At 42.0% G+C, this 22,112-nt stretch overlaps 1 protein-coding gene across 1 annotated transcript in view; it reads right to left on the bottom strand.

Annotated features, from left to right (window-relative positions):
* Positions 1 to 825: 825 nt before the first annotated feature.
* Positions 826 to 22,112, bottom strand: part of LOC124743706 (zinc finger protein 98-like) — a 104,110-nt gene continuing 82,823 nt past the window's right edge. Inside the window, exon 8 of the mRNA XM_047248880.1 lies at positions 826 to 2,822. Coding sequence (XP_047104836.1) covers positions 1,253 to 2,822 — 1,570 coding nt within the window. The 3' untranslated portion in view covers positions 826 to 1,252. The remainder of the gene's footprint in view (positions 2,823 to 22,112) is intronic.

Here is a 22,112-nt window from a genome sequence, read left to right as displayed (position 1 = left end):
ACACAAGGACTGTAAACCAATTGTGAGAACAATGTGTTCAAAGTGTACTGTGGGATTGTGTATTGACTGTTTTATTCCATTTCATGTAAAATAACGCTGAGTTCAGAGTTTGATTCTTAATTGTACTGTGCTATAAAGTATCAATTGTATGCTGAAGACTGAATAATAAATTTGCACAAAACTTGTATATGTAATAAGAAATTTCAATAACCTACTTATTTTAGTTGAAGTTGTAATCCATAAAAAATTAGGTAGTGAAAGCACCTAGTGTTGCCATATGGCAACATCAAATATCTTGCTAATGGCGGTAATGACTTTCGTCAAAACAACTCTGTTGTGTAATTTATGACTTTTACAGACATAATAACGCAATTTTTTAAAAAAATATCACGAAAAAATTAATTCCGGCGCTAACGGGTTAAAGACATATATAGCAAGTCTCTTAAGGAAAAATACCTGAGTAAAATAATTGCCATAATCATGGGTCTCAAGTGTTGAGTTTACGAGCCTCAGTGAAGGAAGTGCCATGAATATATTTTTGCTGTCACTTTCTCAAATGCAAAGTAACGAGTACTACATAATGACTTTGTTTGGAATAATAAGCAGCAAGTCATCACATTTCCTTGGCCTTATACTGAATATTGCGTGGTAATTATAACTATTGACAGTGTTAACGACAAAAACACATTTGATTCATGTTTCTGGAGTATTTAGTAATACAATTTCTTAACATCTCAAGCTACAGATAGGGATTTTTGTTTTTCAAATTATCTGTTACCTCAATATAGTACACATTATTGCACTTTTCTCACAATTCTACCACACTTTAATGTTATTTCACAGGCATTACAATTTATTGTCCCCCTACTACGTTCATTATTTTATAGGCCTTGAGGGCACCAACCAGGAAAATCTATGTGCATAAACTAACAATTACTTGTAGTTACTTTCTGATGTGAAGTAATGCATGTGTCTTGAAAGTACCCAACTGAGTGAAACTTTTGTCACAGATGTCACATTTGTGAGGTCCCCTTCCCATGTGGACTAATGCATCTGTCTTGAGATCACCTGATCTAGCAAATGATTTGCCACAAATTTCACATTTGTGAGGTCGTTTCTAGGTGTGTATGAATGTTTGTTTCTTGAGATCGCCTGACTCTGCAAAATATTTCCCACAAATCTCACATTTGTGAGGTTTCTTTCCAGCGTGAATTAATGTTTGTCTGTTGAGATAGCTTGACGTAGCAACAGATTACCCACAAATCTCACAGTTGTGAGGTTCCTTTCCAGTGTGAATTAATAAATGCCTCTTGAGATTCCCTGACCTAGCAAAAGATTTCACACATTTGTGAGGTTTCTTTCCAGTGTGAATTAGTACATGATTCGTGAGATAACCTGATGTAGCAAAACATTTCCCACAAATCTCACATTTGTAGGGTTTCTTTGCAGTGTGAATTAATACATGAGTCTTGAGATAACCTGATGTAGCAAAACATTTCCCACAAATCTGACATTTGTAGGGTTTCTTTCCAGTGTGAAATAATACATGAGTCTTGAGATAACCTGATGTAGTAAAACATTTTCCACAAATCTCACATTTGTGAGGTTTCTTTCCAGTGTGAATTAATACATGAGTCTTGAGACAACCTGATGTAGCAAAACATTTTGCACAAATCTCACATTTGTGAGCTTTCTTTCCAGTGTGAATTAATACATGAGTCTTGAGATAACCTTTTATAGCAAAACATTTCCCACAAATCTCACATTTGTAGGGTTTCTTTCCAGTGTGAATTAATACATGAGTCCTGAGATAACCTGATGTAGTAAAACATTTTCCACAAATCTCACATTTGTGAGGTTTCTTTCCACTGTGAATTAATACATGAGTCTTGAGACAACCTGACGTAGCAAAACATTTTGCACAAATCTCACATTTGTGAGGCTTCTTTCCAGTGTGAACTAATACATGAGTCTTGAGACAATCTGATCTAGCAAAACATTTTCCACAAATCTCACATTTGTGAGGTTTGTTTCCAGTGTGAATTAATGTGTGCTTCTTGAGACTGCCTAACAAAGTAAAAGATTTCCCACAAATCTCACATTTGTGAACTTTCATTCCAGTGTGAATTAATAAATGAGTCTTCAGATCGCCTGACCTAGCAAACCATTTGGCACAAATACCACATTTGTTGGTTCTGTTTGCAATATGTAGATCAGTCTGGGCACTGACATTAACAGCTGTAGATAAAATTCCATAAGCACTTATTGCATCATTTGTCTTGTGTGTGTTACACATGTCATTAGAGGCCTTCTTTGAAGTTTTCCACGTTTCCTTATATGAAGACTGTTCAATGTGTTCTGTAACAGAAACTTCTGGCTCACTATCCAAGAAGATACTGCTTTGATGCTCATCACTATAGTCATATTTTTCATGGTGGCAAGCAGTTAAGCCATGATAATTCTCTCTCATTCTCAAATGTGTTTTCAAACTAACCTTACTGTGAAATACCTCACCACACCACTTACAAACATACAAAGGTGGTTGCATGCCATCAATGTGCATAAACACATACATTATGAGTCTGTATTTTGAAGGAAAGTTCTGTTGGCAGAAATCACAGCTATATAGATGTAATTCCTTTTCCCTCTTACTACAGTCATATGGGGGGGCTACTGAGTATTCCTTATCAATAATCACATTTTCTGTACCAAACTCATGTGTTGACTTCTCCTCGTCTATCACCGAATCATCCTGGACCAGCCCATGGTGACAAATTCCTTCACATGATATGCCACAGCTCCCACCAGTAGTCTGAGTCAATCTGAAGAGTGAGGACAAGAATGTTAAATGTTGATATATATACAACAAAGAAACAATATTTGAGTGTCCATAAATCCAGTACTATAGGCCACAAGTCATAAAAGTGCATAAGAAATTGCATATTTAGTAACTGTTAATGATTTAAAATTATTATATTCCTGCAGAAGGAAAGAACTGATGAGGTAAAAATGGTTTAAACCGAAATTAACCACAGGAAATTCAATAATGATGAATCTGAGTCACTGCTGATTTCATTTGAAATTTTAAATGAGACTTAAAATAATTCACTTTCATGTGTTACAATCTTTTCAAAATACAGTACTACAAGATAACAGTTTACACCAATTTATTAAATGTATCAAAAAAATTCTTACATTCAAGGTATTTAAGATTTAATTAAGAGAAATAATTTTTAAATGTTCTTCTCCCATTATCTTTTTTTGTTTCGCAAACACTTTCACCTTTGGAAATGATAAATTTATTTCACCTAATTAACAGATTGTTTTTGTTTGATTCCCAATGAGTAAAGAACTAGTGCAAGCTTCAACATTTTGTTAGGTATCTAGAATGGATGTTAATCAGGTGAATAATGACGGTTCATGAACAAGAATCAATGTCACATCAATCAAGGGAAAAATCTGCATACTGATGAATGAATGTAAATGACACACTTGCAGGTGGTTTTAATCTAAGACTGTGTTTTTGGCACTGCAACTTGTATGAAGCCTTGCACAAATGGAAATACTGTCTGAAAAGATGTAAATAGTTGTAAATTTTCCAATATATTTGCACTGAGCCTTTTTGAAAATTTTTACATCTTCCTAACATCTGGTCATCTGGCATTGCAGAACACCATTGACTGAAGGGCACACATATAAATGGCTACTTCATCACCCATTAGACACCGCTAGCTGACACCACATATTGTGTGGCAGTGGTAACAGCTGATGCATGAGCTACCCCTGTAGTATCTGGGTCCCATTATTCCACCTGCAGTTAAACCCTTTCCCACAGAACAGAACTGTGATGCCTTTCAGGTCCCCAGTATGTGCATCATGTTTGACATGAAAGAGTATGAACTACTGATGGCATGCATACCCAGTGCTATCTTTTGCTCTGCGACTTTTTACTGTTTTGCGTTTTCTTGGGGATATAGTTTTGTGTGGCATGGTATCTGGTAAATTTCGAGTGTTTTTAAACTCTTAATTAGGATCACACGATTTTTTTAACGTAACTGGTATCATGGTGTGTGCCAGATTCTAGAAGTTGACAACTGTATCATTAGATATTGTAGCTTTTTTAAACTCAATTAGGTACAACATGCATTTTCATACATATGGAAGTTAAGTAACTGAACGTTAATAATTAAGAAAGAAATAAAAAAATATGCAAGTAAGGTTTCAGACAAATAGCTTTCTTTTTCTCAAAGTACTAGATATAAAACTTACAATTAAAATTTTATGCTATGCCAGTGAACCATAAACAAACCAGGATAAGAAAGAGAATTTGCTGAAAAATTCAACAATAAGTAAAGTTTGATGTTAATTATCAATTGTTTTAGAGACCTCCATGTAACCATTGTATAGGTACTTGTGTCATATCCTTAATATTTACTGCACAACATTTTTTGTGGCATGCACATTCATAAACTGTTCATGCAGTGATAATGGAAGTGCACATGTATTTTATCAACACACATACTACAGCCTGGACAGTAACAGTGCTGATGGCTCACACCACTGATGGTTAGAAATTTTGGCACTAAAGCTGTTACCTCTACTTTATTCCTCCCGTTGTTCTCTTGATTCTCAAACCAAAGAGCTGTCATCATGAACAAAAACCGTTTCTTACATTCTATATATATATATATATATATATATATATATATATATATACCGGTACTCTCTATCCAACAACTAGTTGGGTCAGGGGATTAATGGGACTTCACCACCTTTACTCGGTCTTTCGGCTGAGGCTGGTTGTGACATGACAATGCATATATAGGCTAGTATTGTGATGGGGTCACAACTCCCAAAGACGCCCCCCCCCCCCCCGCCAGATTTTATACACCCCAACTGTTTGCGTCCAGTGTAATTCATGGGAAAGTGCGAATGTCTGCAAATGTTTGCGAGCTGTGTAACTGAGGTGAAACGTGGGGACCAGCCCGGTATTCACCTATTAGGATGAGGAAAACCGCCTAAAAACCCCTTCCAGGCTGGCTGGCACACCGGCCCTTCATCGTTAATCCTCTGTGCGGATTCGATCCAGGTTTGCTGTAGCTACCCGAATCCAGGAAGCAGCATATTAGTGCTCTTCGCTACCCTTGTGGGTCGTTTGATACATTGCCATGAAAATATTGTCAATGCATTTGATGTCAGGGTTGGAGACTGCTGTTAATACAAGCAAGCCTATAAAAAGCTTTTATCTCAGAAACATCAACATCATGCAAAGAAGGTATGTTCTTTTGAACATTTTTATATTATCAAGATTGTTCCAACACTGTTGAAACCCATCTAAAATTCCTCAAGGGAAAAGTACACCTGATTTGTTGTTCAGTGTCTCGATTTCTACCCATCACATTACCACTGAGTACCAGGGCAGGAATCTGCAAAGCAATGTTATATTGTCTAGCACAAACATTGCTTTGGTTGTGCATTTCTCCATTTGAAAGCGTTTCCCCTCCCACCACCACCACCACTGCCACCACCAAGGCCCTGTTGTGAATTTGTATCACCAAGTTTACAGTCTATTTTTTTAACACAGTCCATTGTAGCCAATGTCACGAATGATGATGATGATAATGTTGATGATGATGATGATGATGACAACACAAACACCCAGTTACCAGGCAGAGAAAGTCCCCAACCTGGCCACGAATCGAACCCGGGACCCCATGATCCAGAAGCAGCAATGCTAGCTACTAGACCATGATCTGCAGACAGAACTCATGGAGAATAACAAGTCCATTCAGGCAGGTTTTAATGATTAGAGATATGTGGCACACACTGCATATTGTAAAAGACACTAACACAAGACACATAACTATTACACTGTAATAACAACAATACACACAAGCTGTTGATAAAAACCTCTGCTGAGTAGCAATCATAGAATGATTGTGGTATCTCTGCAAGACGTCATAGCAACTTTATTATGAATTTATTGAGGGGGAAACTGTCTGATGTTTGGGTGCTGCAGCGTGCGCTCTATACTTTGTAGGATGCTGTAACATTGTAATGAAATAAAAGAGGAGAAACGATCAGAGCGATGATAATGGTCGTTCTGGTACATTTATTAGGATATGATCAGAAGTTATGTGTTCAAAATGGTCCACTGACTCTGCAACATGTTGTATCCATGACATGACATGGTTAACAGTTGCCTATAGCATATTCAGTGTAATCAGATTGAGTGTCATCATATGATATCTTTCTGATCAGGAATATCTGGATACATCCCCAATAAATCTTTCAAATATCCCACCATGCACATGTCGCATGAACTTAGGTCGGGGGATCACTAAGGCCACATGTCTTTAAACTGCCTAGATATAATGCGGGTGATACCAAAGATTTCATGAAACCAATAGTTCACTCGACAACTGCCATATCATGCCACCCCATCTCACATCAAAATAATGGTGCAGACACTTGTGGTCTTGAAATGCTTGAATCACGTTACATAACAAGGTCCTTATAAAGTTCAGATGTCTCTGTACACCTAAGAGGTGCTTGACCTGTCACCTACAAGGAACAGCGACTCAGAATGAAGGGGCTTGTGAAATCACACCACACTGTCACATAAGCTGAGTGCAGTGGATGTTCCTGCCCAAGATTTGGGAGGACAACCCCATATGTGACAGTTCTGTGCATTCATGGCCCCATGCAGAGTAAAATATGCCTTGTACTTCCAAAGAATATTCCCCAGCCCAAAATTACTCTTTTCCAGGCATGCCAAAAATAAAGAAAAAGTCACAGCATTGTGGCCTATCCTGGAGCTTCTTTAGCAGCAAATTCTGAGCCTTACAGAGATATTAGTGTGAAATGTGCCACAAAATCTTTTGAACTGTTGACTGGGGGAGACACAGTAAGAGGCAGTGTGTGAGAGTGTGAGTGTGAGTGAGAGAGAGAGAGAGAGAGAGAGAGAGAGAGAGAGAGAGAGAGAGATCCTGTGACAACTCTAACACTTAATGCAGAATTTGAGGTATCTGCTGCATGGTCAGCTAAAAGCAACTTGAATGAGCGCTATGGGAATCTGCTGCACCACTAAATTCACCTATTTCTTCAAATTTCTTGATTGTATTCTTCACCATACTTATTGACATGGAGCTCTTCCCAGCCATTTATATCAATGATATTCTTGCAATGCAGTGCTGCTGTTCTGATAAAACAACTGTACCACCCATGCAAGGCGTCTCTTCTCAATAGGCATTTCATTTCATATGGAAACCTTAAACCTTTTTAACTGGGTGTATGTCCAGAAAAGAAATATTCTTAGATTTCCCAGTTAGAAACGTGCTTTCCAGGATGAAAAACGTTTTAGTGGGTGGAAGTACATTTTTCCATCTTGAAAGATATCGTTACCCTAGGAGCTGTAAACCTCATCAATCCCTTGAATGGTTATGGGTTTATAAGATTGTATAGAAATTTCTGGCAGTTTAGGAATCTGAACCTAGCAAAAATCAAAGCATTTATGAAGGAACTTTGATGTGTGGCAACATGTCCACTACATATTTTCGTATGACGAAAGTATGAACACGAATTCCAACAATTACATCACAGTAGCTTCTAAAGCACTGAAAGATTATGACGTGCTTTTGTGGGCCAAGCATAGCTTGTGTCACATGATCTCGCCAGCCGATGACAGCAGATATTCAGAGCATAGGAAATGTGATGTCAGCCAATAACAAAATGAATGTTAAGCTGTGCAAACACACAAGCGGAAGAAGTTAATTGTTTAAATTACTGTACATCAGTACAACTACAAGGAAAGTTAAGTTTTCATATATAATACTGACATTCTAACAGCTTTTGCTGTTTTTCTGAGGGCACCAGTTTCAATTTTAGCAGCTTTATATTTCTGACAAGTACGATTATAAATTTCACTGATGTGCACCAGACACTTCGTGGGTTACGTGGTTGGATATGTGTTCTGTAGAGCACTTCGACTTCTCCCATAGTAAAGCCAGTTACATGTGAAATCACTCAAGAACTTCGCTCTTGTTTTTGAAAGGCAACTATATTTTTTGCCAGCATTATTGCATAATCTGTCAATGAGGAAAGTATAATAATTATGAAAGACTAAACTCGAAACTTCGTCATTTTTTGTATTACCTTTTCAACATATAGCAAATGCAAGTGTGCCACCAAAATTTAAAAATATAAGGCATAAATGACTTGTCCTCTGGGCCCAAAATTTTTTCACATTTGCTGGTGGTCAGCGTTAAGTCTTGAATGTGAATATAATGCTCCATGATTTAAGAAAATCATCACACATTCTGACATGCATGATCATCTTCCATAAAAGGAAATTTACTTTGAAAGTAATGCTTCTGAAACCAACATTCGAGATATTTCACCACGTCCTGTTAGAAATGTAACCAGTTGTGACTTCACTCATCAAAATCTGCCCAGGAATGAGATATATTGAAAGAAGTTCATTGTTAGAAAATATTGTAGAATCTTTAACAGCGCTGTCGGCAGATGCCTGTGTGTGCACTTATTCTGTTTATGTGAATGGCTCATTTTCTTTGCAACGAAAGATTTATTTTGGTGATATTCCCTCTTTTGCGTTTTATTGCTGCAGTATTTTTCTGCAGTGGCGAGCTAAACTAATTTTTTTTATTAGTGTATCAGTTCCTAGCAATCAAAATTACAAAAATTTAACTGAAAAACAAAATTAAAAAATTCCTACAATTCTGAAAAATCCCTCATCCGGATCTGAACAGATCTCAGTCCTTTTGTGTGGCTATATTAAAGACAAGGTGTACAACAGTAATCCCAAACCACTGCTGAGCTGAAAAGCGACATTCAGGTGGTCATCGACGACAATGACGTTCTGACACGTCAGTGGGTATAGCAGAATTTTGCTATTTGGCTGAGCTACATCATCGCCAATGATGGCAGGCATATCGAACATGTCATAACCTAAATCCCAATATCTGTGGTGAAGTTTACATGTTGAATAAAGTGTGTGACCGCTGTAGTTTGTAACTTATTTACGATTTTTTCATATACTTCAATAATTATCACCTTGTATGCTTGCTAAGTAACAGACTGGGTACTGGGCTACATATCCCTCACTGCTACCTGTGTTTTGACTAAGTAATTCAATTACATATGTTTGTGTGGCTTTCTGCCCAAGTTGAAAGTGAGGTTACTACTTCCTTTGCCATAATGCATAGGAAGTTGAAATCACTGTTAATGTTCGTCATCTTTAACACACAGTATCACTCCTTCACTCTCTCATTCTTTCATGGAAACAATTGTGGTCAAGAGAAAATTTAAGGGACCACTGATTGAAGCTTTCCACTTTTGATGAGGTTTGTCTACTGGAGAGTGTATATCATCCATGTACACACACTTTAGAACCATTTACTCTAAATGTCTGATTAAATATATTTACTTTGTGATTGATCAAAATGTTTGCAGATAATCACTTTATCGGTTAGTAGTATTAACTGCTCAGGATGTTACACATTGTTTCAATGAATTAAAAATTGTAGTTTAAGAATAAAACAATGAAATGGCTTTTCATCCAAATTTCCAAATCGGCAGGTTAATGTGTAATATCATATCCTACTGATTTCTGTACTCTGTCTTCAAAAAGTATATGCCTGTCTGGTACCCATGTAGGTGCATTTCTTATATACCTGCTGTCAAATAGGACAAGTTACACAGCATAGAGGTCTAGTGAATCCCTTTTAGATATTGCTCAGAAGACTGAAACTTTCATGATCTACAGATGGCAAGTGCTGACTATCTACTTGATAGTCCTCTGAACACAACTAATAAGACCATTACAAATTTAATTTATCACACACTGCTCAAATGTAACATTGACACACAGGTGGTCAGTGCATTCTGGCAATCATAGTGTACATAATAGAGTGATACCTTTTGAACCCAGGCAGAAAGTCAATCAGTACTTTCTTGGATTCTTTGACACAGGTAAACCACATGCTGACCAAACTTTCAACATGATTTTGTTTACAGCTGGTAAGACACAAATTACGATAACTATAGAGTTATGTACAGTCCTTGCCTGGTTTGATGATATTACACTACATTAATACATGTTCCACAGATCCCAAATATGTCACTTTGCAATGTGGAACTTGTAAGTTTAACATTAGCTATCTTTACACAATATATATATTTTTTAAATTACTATTTCATATTTAAAAATTTATGTACTGAGTAGACGATGTCCTCATTCATAAATACTTTTGATTTGTTTTTAGAAGCTGGTTGGCTATCTGTCTGACTGTTAATTCTACCTGGTAGACAAACAAAGATTTTTCTGGCTGCACAGTTCATCTCTTTCTGTGCCAAAGTCAGATTTAGCCACTGCTCTTTGCTATTATCTTTGAACTGTGATTCTTGTATTGTGAAGGTACTGCGAACCTCCCTAGTCCCTTAAATAAGTGTCTGCAAGGTGATCTTCAGTGCTTCCCGACTATTATTCTGATTACAGGCTTTTGTGCAATGAATACTTTTCTCTAAATTATGTGACCCTAAAACTTCAAGCTATATGAAAGCAGTGAATGGAAATATTCATTTTAAGTTAATTTATTGATATGTTTGTCACCAAAATTTGCAATAACCCTAATTGCGTAAGATGCTGAACTGACATGTTTCATAAGGTCATGATGTGCGTCTTCAAATTAATTTTTTATCTATGCACACACCCAGAAATTTCAAATATTCTGCTTAGCAACAGATTCCTGTTCAAAATCTATACTTATCAATGGTATTCTGCCATTTACTGCACAGAACAGTGTACACTGTGTTTTTTCAAAACCATCTGCAGACAACCACTTAATTTCCTGAAAGACATAATTCACAGTTTCCTCAGCTAACTCATATTTCTTTGGTGTGATTACTGCATCATCAGAAAAAGAACTAGCTTTGCATCTTCATGAATGTGGAGAGTCAGGTCATGAACATATATTAAGAAAAATATGAGAAACAAACGTGAACACTGTGGGACACCATTCTTCATACCTCCTCAGTTAGAGGATGTAGTGTTATCAAAGTAACATTACCATTTCCGCTCGTTTACATGACCGCGACGCAGCCAAGCCTGGATCGACACTAATAGACCAAAAGATTTACTGACTTTAAAAGAAAAGCAATACTACACAATAACAAAAATGATTCAGAAATGAAAGGAGAATGGTAGTGTTCCACCCTGCCTCAATGCTGTGTTGGGTCCATCAGCATGATCGTAGGTTCTGGAGATAAACTGATACAAAATTATTAACATTAAAGTAAGGAGGAGATGGAGATACTTATGGATAATTTGGCTATATAAGCATACGTTTTTAATGCTACATACGTTTTAATATTAAGTTACAATGGCTGGTGCATATTAACAAAAGCTTTGTACATAACAGGCAATACTTCATATTCATGTCCTCTCGATGGACCCTGTTCGTAATTAATTACATAAAACTACATGTTTTCTGATTGAAAAGACAATTAGGACATTTAAAGAGTATTTTACACAAATTTTAAAATTTTTGCAGAACACAGCAAGTCTGCCTTTCATGGAATAGAAACAGTAAAAGGTGAATCGCTCAAGGCTTCATTTGTCTTCAAATAACAGAATTCTTTTTTTATATCATTAATCGATACGTGTACTTAGAGATTTACGACCGCTGGGTGAGAGTGACAAAGATAAAGAATAATAGACTCTGCCACTGCTATGTGACGATTGATTTCTTTTACATTACAATTGTTTGATAACTTCAGGCCATCAGGCGTTTACCATTGAGCGTATACTAATGTTTGTAGGCCGAAAATTACTAATATTACAAGGACTGCTAACTTTAGCTCACTATCTCTACTGTTAACTTCAACCTTCTGCATTCTTCCACTTAAATATGATTAAAACCGTTTGTGCATATCCTGCTCACAACAGGCTTTTAGTACTCCGTTGGAAGTGCCATCAGTTCCATGCATGCTTTTACATTGAGTGAATTTATTATTTTCCTAATTTCAGTTCGAGAGGTGGTTTGAATTTCAATTTTATCAAATTGCATAGGTATTCCTTCTTCCACGTACAACCTTGTATTTCCTAATGAACAGCTGTATCCTAATTTCTCTACAACATTTAATAAAATGATTATTAAAATTACTTCTGATTTTTGTTAAACTTTTCATTGAGTTTGATAGGAATAAAATCTTTGTGATTTCCACTGTTGTTTCCTTTCTAGCAATATCCCAAATTGTTTTAATTTTATCATCAGAGGTGCTCATCCAAGACATGGTGCACACACTTCTTGGTTTTTCAATAACTTTTCCTAATACAGTGCAACAGTTTTTTGTAATATTTGTCTCTTACTCGATAATTACTCCTGGCTGTAAAATAAATTTCGATTTTCTGTATACAACATATTATTATCTCTTTAATAAGTCACAGCTTTTTAGATTGTTTCTTACAATTACGATTTGTTGTTTCCTTTGGGAAATTATTTTCACATTAAATTTGAAATTAGCATCGGCTTCCCTGTAGATCTCGTCCCATTCTGTTTCTAGCTTTACAATTGTTAAATTGAATGCACTATTTTGGAGGACTATTTTGCATTACTTGTATGGAACTATGTTATATAGTATACCTAGATGTGCATCATGATCATAAGGATCATTCTCAAAAGGGGTAAGTATTTATTTGATTAAATTTACATTCAGTCTATAAAGTATCTTTCTTAGTGCTGCTTTCCTGTACTACCTATGCAGCAAAATCTAAAACTGATGTCAAATTGAAAGAACCAAGAAATACTCCAAGGTAGTTCTATCGGATTTCTTCAGAATATCTACATCGGAAACTCCGGAAACTATAATTTGCTTGTCTGACTGGTAGATGGCACAATAAAGATTCAAAGTATTTCAGAAATCGTTGGAAATATCTGACTGGGGACCTATACACAGCTAGAACTATAAAGGTTCCTTTTAGTTTAAGCTCACAGGCACAGGCACATGCATCTGCATGTTGCTCTAAGCAATATGTTTTTTAGTTTCTGAATTTTTCATACTGTCTTTAATTTTAACGTACGAAGTCCCCTCTACTTGCCCACTCCCATCCCTCTTGCCCCTCTGCTCAACTCCCTTTCTCCTCTGCTTTTCTTTCCCCTCCTCTTCCCCTCAACGGTACCTCATCCAACTTCTCTGCACTAAGAGGCAATCTCACAATCTTGTGCTTCATTTCTGGTGCTAAGCTGTGAAGTTCATATCGATTATAAATATGGCAATCACACCTAATCACCTCCAATATCGCCACCTTGGTATATCAGCATTAAATAGAGTTTCTCTTCCCTTCCAGCTAATGTGGAATTTCCTCCTCCTTTGTTCTTGAACTAGAAAATTTCCCCTTTGATTCTGTAAATTTAACTGGCATTGTCGACCATCAGAGCGTCCTCATTGAATAGTCTCAATAAAGGTAAACACAAGGATTGAAATACATCACTGTTGAGTTCTTCGTGATAATCATCGATTTTTGGGCATGTTCAGATCATTCTGCATGACAGACAGTAAGTGTGTTTCCTCTGCCATACAGTACTTTCAAACCACCACTGCTTTTTGAAGCTTGTCACATTTTGTTTATTGCACTATTTTGTTTGAGCCACATCTGATCAAAATAAATAATATGGAACGATTATTTCTTTTCCTGATGTTGTGAATTTATCTCAGAAGTAGCAACATTTAATACAGTATCGGATCCTCCATCAGAAACCATCTTTCATCTTTGCATTTGCTGAATGTGTATGCCAAAGGTTTCAGAACTCTTCCTCTCAATAATTAGCCCCAGTGAAAGTTATCTTACAATTTAAAACATCACCTTCATTTTGTCTTGTAGGTTCATCGCCATGGTCATGAAATTTCAATATAATACAATGAAGAACATCTTTCTAGATATCTTCCAAATCCGTTTCCGGACACAGGTTTCCATACACTGCACTTATGTAAATATTCTCAGTAAAGTTCATGGTAAAACACCAGATACTTATGTTGTTGAAGTCTGCAGAACTGATAAGATTCAGTCTCTTTTTGCTTTGTCTTTAAGGTCATGAAGAAATTCGTTTACCTTATGTAAAATACTCTTTGCTGGCTCTGTGTGTTTCGGAATCAAGTCATCTTAACTCAGAAATAAAAATGGCAATATTAATAAATGGAAATCACTGCTCTCTTAGCAAACATATGCTACTGTCCAGTGAGCACAAGTAAATGATGGACAGTGAGTGTCAAAAAGTCTGCAAAGCCATGGCAACAGCAGCATTAATTAAGCACAGCATTACCGTATGACCTGGTCTGTCTGTTACCCATTGCTCATTATGCTATTTCGAAGGTACCTGTGGTGGAAATGACACTGTGGCAGAAGTATGAGCTTAGAGACATGGACCAAGCAAAACAGGCCCTAGATTGCTTGTTGGCATTCAAAATATGGAGGGGAGATGAAAGCTGTGAAAACTGGCATAACCCTCTCAACCACCATTTGCTGCTCCTTGATGTAGAAAAGCAGAAACTTTATGCAAGGAAGCAATCTTGTTTCCTTTCACAACTGACATGTGACAAGTTATTTCCAAGCCCTGTGCACATCTTAGTGAAGTGAGAGATGATGTAGGACCATTGTGCAAGGATTTAACAAGGCAGGATACAGATGTGATAATGGGTGGAACAGGAACCAGTATTGACATGAATCAGGTCTAAAGTATTGAGTATGACCTGCTACAAACACGAACTGCAACAAATCTTACAAATGCAGGCTTGGTGCCTGCTTTCATGGGGTTACATTTGCCCAAATTGAATAGCATTATCGGGAAGGAGACGGGCGCGTGTCGGGGGGGGGGGGGGTCGAGGGGGAGACAGGCGCGTGTGGGGGGAGCCGAGGGGGAGACGGGCGCGTGTGGGGGGGGCCGAGGGGGAGACGTGCGCGTGGGGGGGGGCCGAGGGGGAGACGGACGGGGTGTGGGGGGGGCCGAGGGGGAGACGGGCGCGTGTGGGGGGGGGGCCGAGGGGGAGATGGGTGGCCGCGCGCGCGGTGGGGCCGAGGGGGTGACGGGCGACCGCGCGCGCGCGGTGGGGCCGAGGGGGAGACGGGCGACCAAGCGCTCGCGGAAGAGGGGCCGGGCGACCGCGCGCGCGCGGGCGGTGGGGACGAGGGGGAGACGAGCGATCGCGCGCGCGCGCGCGGGCGGTGGGGATGAGAGGGAGACGGGCGATCGCGCGCGCGCGGTGGGGGGGTGAGGGAGAGACATGGGTGCACATGGGGGGGCTGAGGGGGAGACGGGGCCGAGTGGGGGAGCTGAGGGGGAGACGGGGCCGAGTGGGGGAGCTGAGGGGGAGACGGGGCCGAGTGGGGGGAGCTGAGGGGGAGACGGGGGCGAGTGGGGGGGCTGAGGAGGCGCATGTGGGGGGGCTGAGGGGGAGACGGGCGCGAGTGGGGGGCCGAGGGGGAGGCGGGCGCACGTGGGGGGGGCCGAGGGGGGGGGAGGGGGCGGGCGCGGGAGGGGGGGACGGGCGCACGTGGGGGGGGCCGAGGGGGAGGCGGGCGCACGTGGGGGAGGGCCGAGGGGGAGACGGGCGCACGTGGGGGGGCTGAAGGGGAGACGGGCGCACGTGGGGGGGCTGAAGGGGAGACGGGCGCACGTGGGGGGGCTGAAGGGGAGACGGGCGCACGTGGGGGGGCTGAAGGGGAGACGGGCGCACGTGGGGGGGCTGAAGGGGAGACGGGCGCACGTGGGGGGGCTGAAGGGGAGACGGGCGCACGTGGGGGGGGCTGAAGGGGAGACGGGCGCATGTGGGGGGGCTGAAGGGGTGACGGGCGCACGTGGGGGGGCTGAAGGGGAGACGGGCGCACGTGGGGGGGCTGATGGGGAGACGGGCGCACGTGGGGGGGGCTGAGGGGGAGACGGGCGCACGTGGTGGGGCTGAGGGGAGACGGGCGCACGTGGTGGGGGCTGAGGGGGAGACGGGGGCTGAGATGGATACAGGCGCACGTGGGGGAGCTGAGGGGGAGACGGGCACACGTGGGGGGGGCTGAGGGGGAGACGGGCGCACGTGGGGGGGCTGAGGGGGAGACGGGCGCACGTGGGGGGGCTGAGGGGGAGACGGGCGCATGTGGGGGGGCTGAGGGGGGCGATGTGGGCGCACGTGGGGGGCTGAGGGGGGCGATGTGGGCGCACGTGGGGGGGGGGGCTGAGGGGGCGATGTGGGCGCTAGTGGGGGGCTGAGGGGGAGACGGGCGCACGTGGTGGGGCTGAGGGGGAGACGGGCGAACGTGGTGGGGCTGAGGGGGAGACGGGCGCACGTGGGGGGGGCTGAGGGGGAGACGGGTGCACGTGGGGGGGGGCTGAGGGGGCGATGTGGGCGCACGTGGGGGGCTGAGGGGGCGATGTGGGCGCACGTGGGGGGGCTGAGGGGGCGATGAGGGCGCTAGTGGGGGCTGAGGGGCGATGTGGGCGCGAATGCGGGCTGAGGGGGCGATGTGGGCGCGAGTGCGGGCTGAGGGGGCGATGTAGGCGCGAGTGCGGGCTGAGGGGGCGATGTAGGCGCGAGTGGGGGCTGAGGGGGAGACGGGCGCACGTGTGGGGGCTGAGGGCGAGACGGGCGCACGTGGGGGGGGCTGAGGGGGAGACGGGCGCACATGGAGGGGCTGAGGGGGAGACGTGGGCACACATGGGGGGCCTGAGGGGGTGACAGGCGCGCGGGTTCGGAGGGGGAGACTAAGTATTAGAACCAAAAAAATTGCACTGCTAAGCATTCGATTTTCTGCATTTCCTTAATTTACTTTTTGTCCATGGTACGATGTTATGGGAGTGCTGATGATTAAGATATTGAACCAATTTGCTGTTGTCGCCATGGTATTCCAGAAAATGTAGTGGGAATACGATTAGTAAATACACTCCTGGAAATTGAAATAAGAACACCGTGAATTCATTGTCCCAGGAAGGGGAAACTTTATTGACACATTCCTGGGGTCAGATACATCACATGATCACACTGACAGAACCACAGGCACATAGACACAGGCAACAGAGCATGCACAATGTCGGCACTAGTACAGTGTATATCCACCTTTCGCAGCAATGCAGGCTGCTATTCTCCCATGGAGACGATCGTAGAGATGCTGGATGTAGTCCTGTGGAATGGCTTGCCATGCCATTTCCACCTGGCGCCTCAGTTGGACCAGCGTTCGTGCTGGACGTGCAGACCGCGTGAGACGACGCTTCATCCAGTCCCAAACATGCTCAATGGGGGACAGATCCGGAGATCTTGCTGGCCAGGGTAGTTGACTTACACCTTCTAGAGCACGTTGGGTGGCACGGGATACATGCGGACGTGCATTGTCCTGTTGGAACAGCAAGTTCCCTTGCCGGTCTAGGAATGGTAGAACGATGGGTTCGATGATGGTTTGGATGTACCGTGCACTATTCAGTGTCCCCTCGACGATCACCAGTGGTGTACGGCCAGTGTAGGAGATCGCTCCCCACACCATGATGCCGGGTGTTGGCCCTGTGTGCCTCGGTCGTATGCAGTCCTGATTGTGGCGCTCACCTGCACGGCGCCAAACACGCATACGACCATCATTGGCACCAAGGCAGAAGCGACTCTCATCGCTGAAGACGACACGTCTCCATTCGTCCCTCCATTCACGCCTGTCGCGACACCACTGGAGGCGGGCTGCACGATGTTGGGGCGTGAGCGGAAGACAGCCTAACGGTGTGCGGGACCGTAGCCCAGCTTCATGGAGACGCTTGCGAATGGTCCTCGCCGATACCCCAGGAGCAACAGTGTCCCTAATTTGCTTGGAAGTGGCGGTGCGGTCCCCTACGGAACTGCGTAGGATCCTACGGTCTTGGCGTGCATCCGTGCGTCGCTGCGGTCCGGTCCCAGGTCGACGGGCACGTGCACCTTCCGCCGACCACTGGCGACAACATCGATGTACTGTGGAGACCTCACGCCCCACGTGTTGAGCAATTCGGTGGTACGTCCACCCGGCCTCCCGCATGCCCACTATACGCCCTCGCTCAAAGTCCGTCAACTGCACATACGGTTCACGTCCACGCTGTCGCTGCATGCTACCAGTGTTAAAGACTGCGATGGAGCTCCGTATGCCACGGCAAACTGGCTGACACAGACGGCGGCAGTGCACAAATGCTGCGCAGCTAGCGCCATTCGACGGCCAACACCGCGGTTCCTGGTGTGTCCGCTGTGCCGTGCGTGTGATCATTGCTTGTACAGCCCTCTCGCAGTGTCCGGAGCAAGTATGGTGGGTCTGAGACACTGGTGTCAATGTGTTCTTTTTTCCATTTCCAGGAGTGTATGTGAAGAGCAACTGGCTTTGAGGAAAGATGACAATGATCTATATTACGTAAGTCTGCAATTCACGATTAAGGGCCTAGCAGAGGTTAATCGAACCATCGTTTTTAATCTACTTCTCTAATATTCCACTCGCATTGCATGCAGGGAATACGAACAATTACATGTTTCCATGGGAGCTCTGATTTCTCGTACTTTACTATGACGATAATTTCTCCCTAAGTAGATTGGCACCAATAAAATGTTATCATACTGACAACAAAATCAGTGTTTGAAATTTCACGAAAAATTCTTTCCATAGCGAAAAACGCCGTTTATTTAATTACTACCATACCAGGTCATTTATCATATCCGTAGCACACACTCCCTTATTCCGCAATAGTACAAAACTAGTTGCCCTTCTTTGAAGTCCCATAAAAGACTGCAGTACTCCACAAGAGCACAGACAAGCATAGAGTTAGCCGTTTCTTTAGTAGACCTGTTACGTTTTCTAAGTGGTCTGCCGAGATATAAGTCTTTGGTTTGCTTTCTCCAGAGCATTATGAATATGAATGTTACGATTTCATTTATTCATAATGTAATTCCTATGTATTTAGTTGAGCTCACAGCTTTTATGTTTGTTTTATTTATCGTGTGAACGAAATTTAGCACATTCCTTTCAGTACTCATGTGGTTGACTTCATACTTTTCATTATTTAATGTCAATTGCTATTTTTCACATCATACAGTAATCTTTATCACTTCACAATTCGTTTTGATCATCTGATGACTTTACAATAACGTAAATGACCGCCTAATCTAAGAGGGCTGCTCAGATTGTCTCCTACATCGTGTATGTACATAAGTTACAAGAGAGGGCCTATAACACTTACTTGGGAAACGTCAGATATTACTTCAATGGCTTTCTTTCAGTTATTACGAACTGTGACCTTTCTGGCACAAAATCACGAATCTGTGCACACAACTAGGATGATAGTCCAGGGGCACACAATGTAATTGGAAGTCACTTATGAGGAATTGAGTCAAAAGCCTTCTGAAAATAAAAAATATGGAATCAATCTAATGCCATCTGTCCATATGAGTTATTACTTTGCGAGAATAAAGAGCTTGTTGTGTTTCACAAGAATTATGTTTTCCGAATATGTGTTAGCTATTTGTCAACAAATGACGTCTTCCAGGTAATTCATAATGTTCAAACAGATTATGTTTTCCAGTATCCTACTGCAAAGCGATGTTACTGGAATGGGTCTGCATTTCAGCGGATTACTCCCATTTCCTTTCTTGGGTTCTGGAGTAATTTGCGCAACTTTCCTGTCTTCGCGTACCGATCTTTCTGCAGATGAAGAGTTGTATATGACTTAAGTATGGAGCTATTGCATCAGCATATTCTAAAAGGAACCTGAATTGTGCACAATTTGGGCCAGAGGCATTGCCTTTCTTAAGCTGCTCCACTGCATTTAGGATACCAACGCCTGAAGAAGATACAGGCAGTTATTCTTGATTAGAATTCTGGAATACTTACTTTGTTTTTCTTGTGAAGGGATTTAGGAAAACCGTCTTCAGTAACTCGCTTAAGTAGCATTGTCGTCAATACCTTTAACATTGATATCGCGATCTGAGGGTATTAACGTACCTTGTCAATTGTGTACTTTACATATAAAGAGAATTTCTTTGCGTTTTCTACTAGATTTCGAGACAGTGTCGTTCTGGAAACTATTAAAAGCCTCTCTCATTGAAGTTTGCGTTAAATTTCGACCTTCTGTGAAAATTCGTCAGTCTTGTGGATTTTGCGATCTTTTAAATTTGGACTGTGTATTTCATAGCTTCTGCACCAGTGGTCTGACGTGTTTTGTGTCAGTACCACCTCTTATTAATTTGACACATATCTCTCAGTTATTACTTATTTGACTTTAAACCGCATCTGATCTATGTTTGGAAAGACTTACCTGAAGGAGTGGATACTGTCTCTTCAGAATGTGTAAAGCGAATTTTTATCTGCTTTTTCAAGGGCATGAATTTTGCGTTTATTTTGGTGCGTTTCGATGTTACAGTATTCACTCTTGTGAATTCTTCATGGCTCAACAACATTACAGTCACTAATCCCTGTACCTGTTATGCTCCCTGTTTGGCCAGTGTTATTAAGGTGTCAAGTATGTTTTCGTTATCATTTACAGAGTGAGTGCGCTTCTGAACTCATTGTTCAAAATCATTTTCAGAGACGCCATTCAGTACAGTTTTGGACGACGTTTCATGCCTACCACTGGCGTCGGTAAAGGAAACTTCTTACTTTATTCCAGTTGGTAGGTATAAGCTCCACCCGTACTCATCATAACGTGTAGGCTTTCACAATCAGTGTCTTCTTTAGTTAAAAATTCTGGGCTGAGAGGCCGAGGTCGATCTGTAAAACTACTACTTCCTGCCAACTGCAGGCAACAACTTCCGAGGTGAGTCAACAGCTCGCTGCCAGGCAGTGGAGTTCCCAACATTGTCAGTCCATGACCTATTTTCAGTGTGGAAGTAAGTTTCACGAACGAACAGAATGTGTGGCCACAGGCAGCCTCTGAGTCCAGCTGTTGCTAATCTTTTCATGGATTTTTTTTTTAACAGCAGGTGCTGCAGTCTGGCAGTAGAAGACCTTTAAAGTGGTATTGGTATGTGGATGAGAATTTTGTGGTATGGAATCACAGTAAAGAGGAATTGTATGGTTTCACGGTGTATCTGGATAGTATTAATCCAAATATACAATTTACTACGGAGAAAGAGAGAAATGGACAACTAAATTTTTTGGATGTATCAGTAATTAAATGGGCAGATTGGAGTCTAGGGCATAAAGTGCATAAAAGAGAAACACACACACACACACACACACACACACACACACACACACACACACACACAACCCGACCATTACCTCCATAAAGATTCGAACCATCATCCCAGGCAGAAGAGAGGCGTCGTTAAACCACTGGTGGACACAGCTAATAATATCTGTCAGCCAGTTTACTTGCAAGATGACCTAAATCATTTGCGAACGGTTGTTAAGAAAAATGGATACGCTGACAACGAGATAGATCGAGCACTTCATCCCAGAAGAAAAGCGTCTGACTACATTCAGCAAGAACAACCGTCAGCTGGAAGAGTTTTTCTTCCATTTATTTGCAATATTACGGACAGTATTGGGAAAGTTCTGGCAATGTTTCAAGTTATAACAATCTTTAGACCCACAAACAAGATTAGTGAGTGTAAACGTAGGCTTTCACGGCCCTTGTCACAGTCAATAAATTCTTCTGGGGTTAAGGCCGCATTGTCAAATATAAAATTCTGACGCTTCAGCGGCTGTTGCAAGACGCCTTCCTCAGGGTGACTGAGGAAGGTGTCTTGCAACAGTCGCCGAAACGTCGGAATTTTATAGCTGACAATGCGGCCTCAAATCCGGAAGAATTTTAGTGACCAAGTTTTAGTGTTTAAGATCGGCGAAAGATGCACTACACTTCTTAGCAACTCCTGAGGTGTATAAAATTCCGTGTGGATGTGTGAAGGTTTATATTGGAACAACGATAAGAAGTGTCAATACCCGCTAAACCGAACACAAAAGGAAGTGTCGACTGGAATATACCGACAGATCAGTTGTAGCAGAACATGTTTTTAAAGATGTCAACCACGAAATAAAATTTAATGAGAAAAGCGTGCTAGCTAGGCCATCGATTATTATGCACATATGTATAGGGAAGCTATAGAGATTCAGGAAC

This window comes from Schistocerca piceifrons, unplaced genomic scaffold (assembly GCF_021461385.2).
Source record: "Schistocerca piceifrons isolate TAMUIC-IGC-003096 unplaced genomic scaffold, iqSchPice1.1 HiC_scaffold_2512, whole genome shotgun sequence".
Lineage (NCBI taxonomy): Eukaryota > Metazoa > Arthropoda > Insecta > Orthoptera > Acrididae > Schistocerca > Schistocerca piceifrons.
The sequence above is the reverse complement of the archived record's forward strand: the minus strand, read 5'-3'. Positions and strand labels throughout refer to the sequence as shown.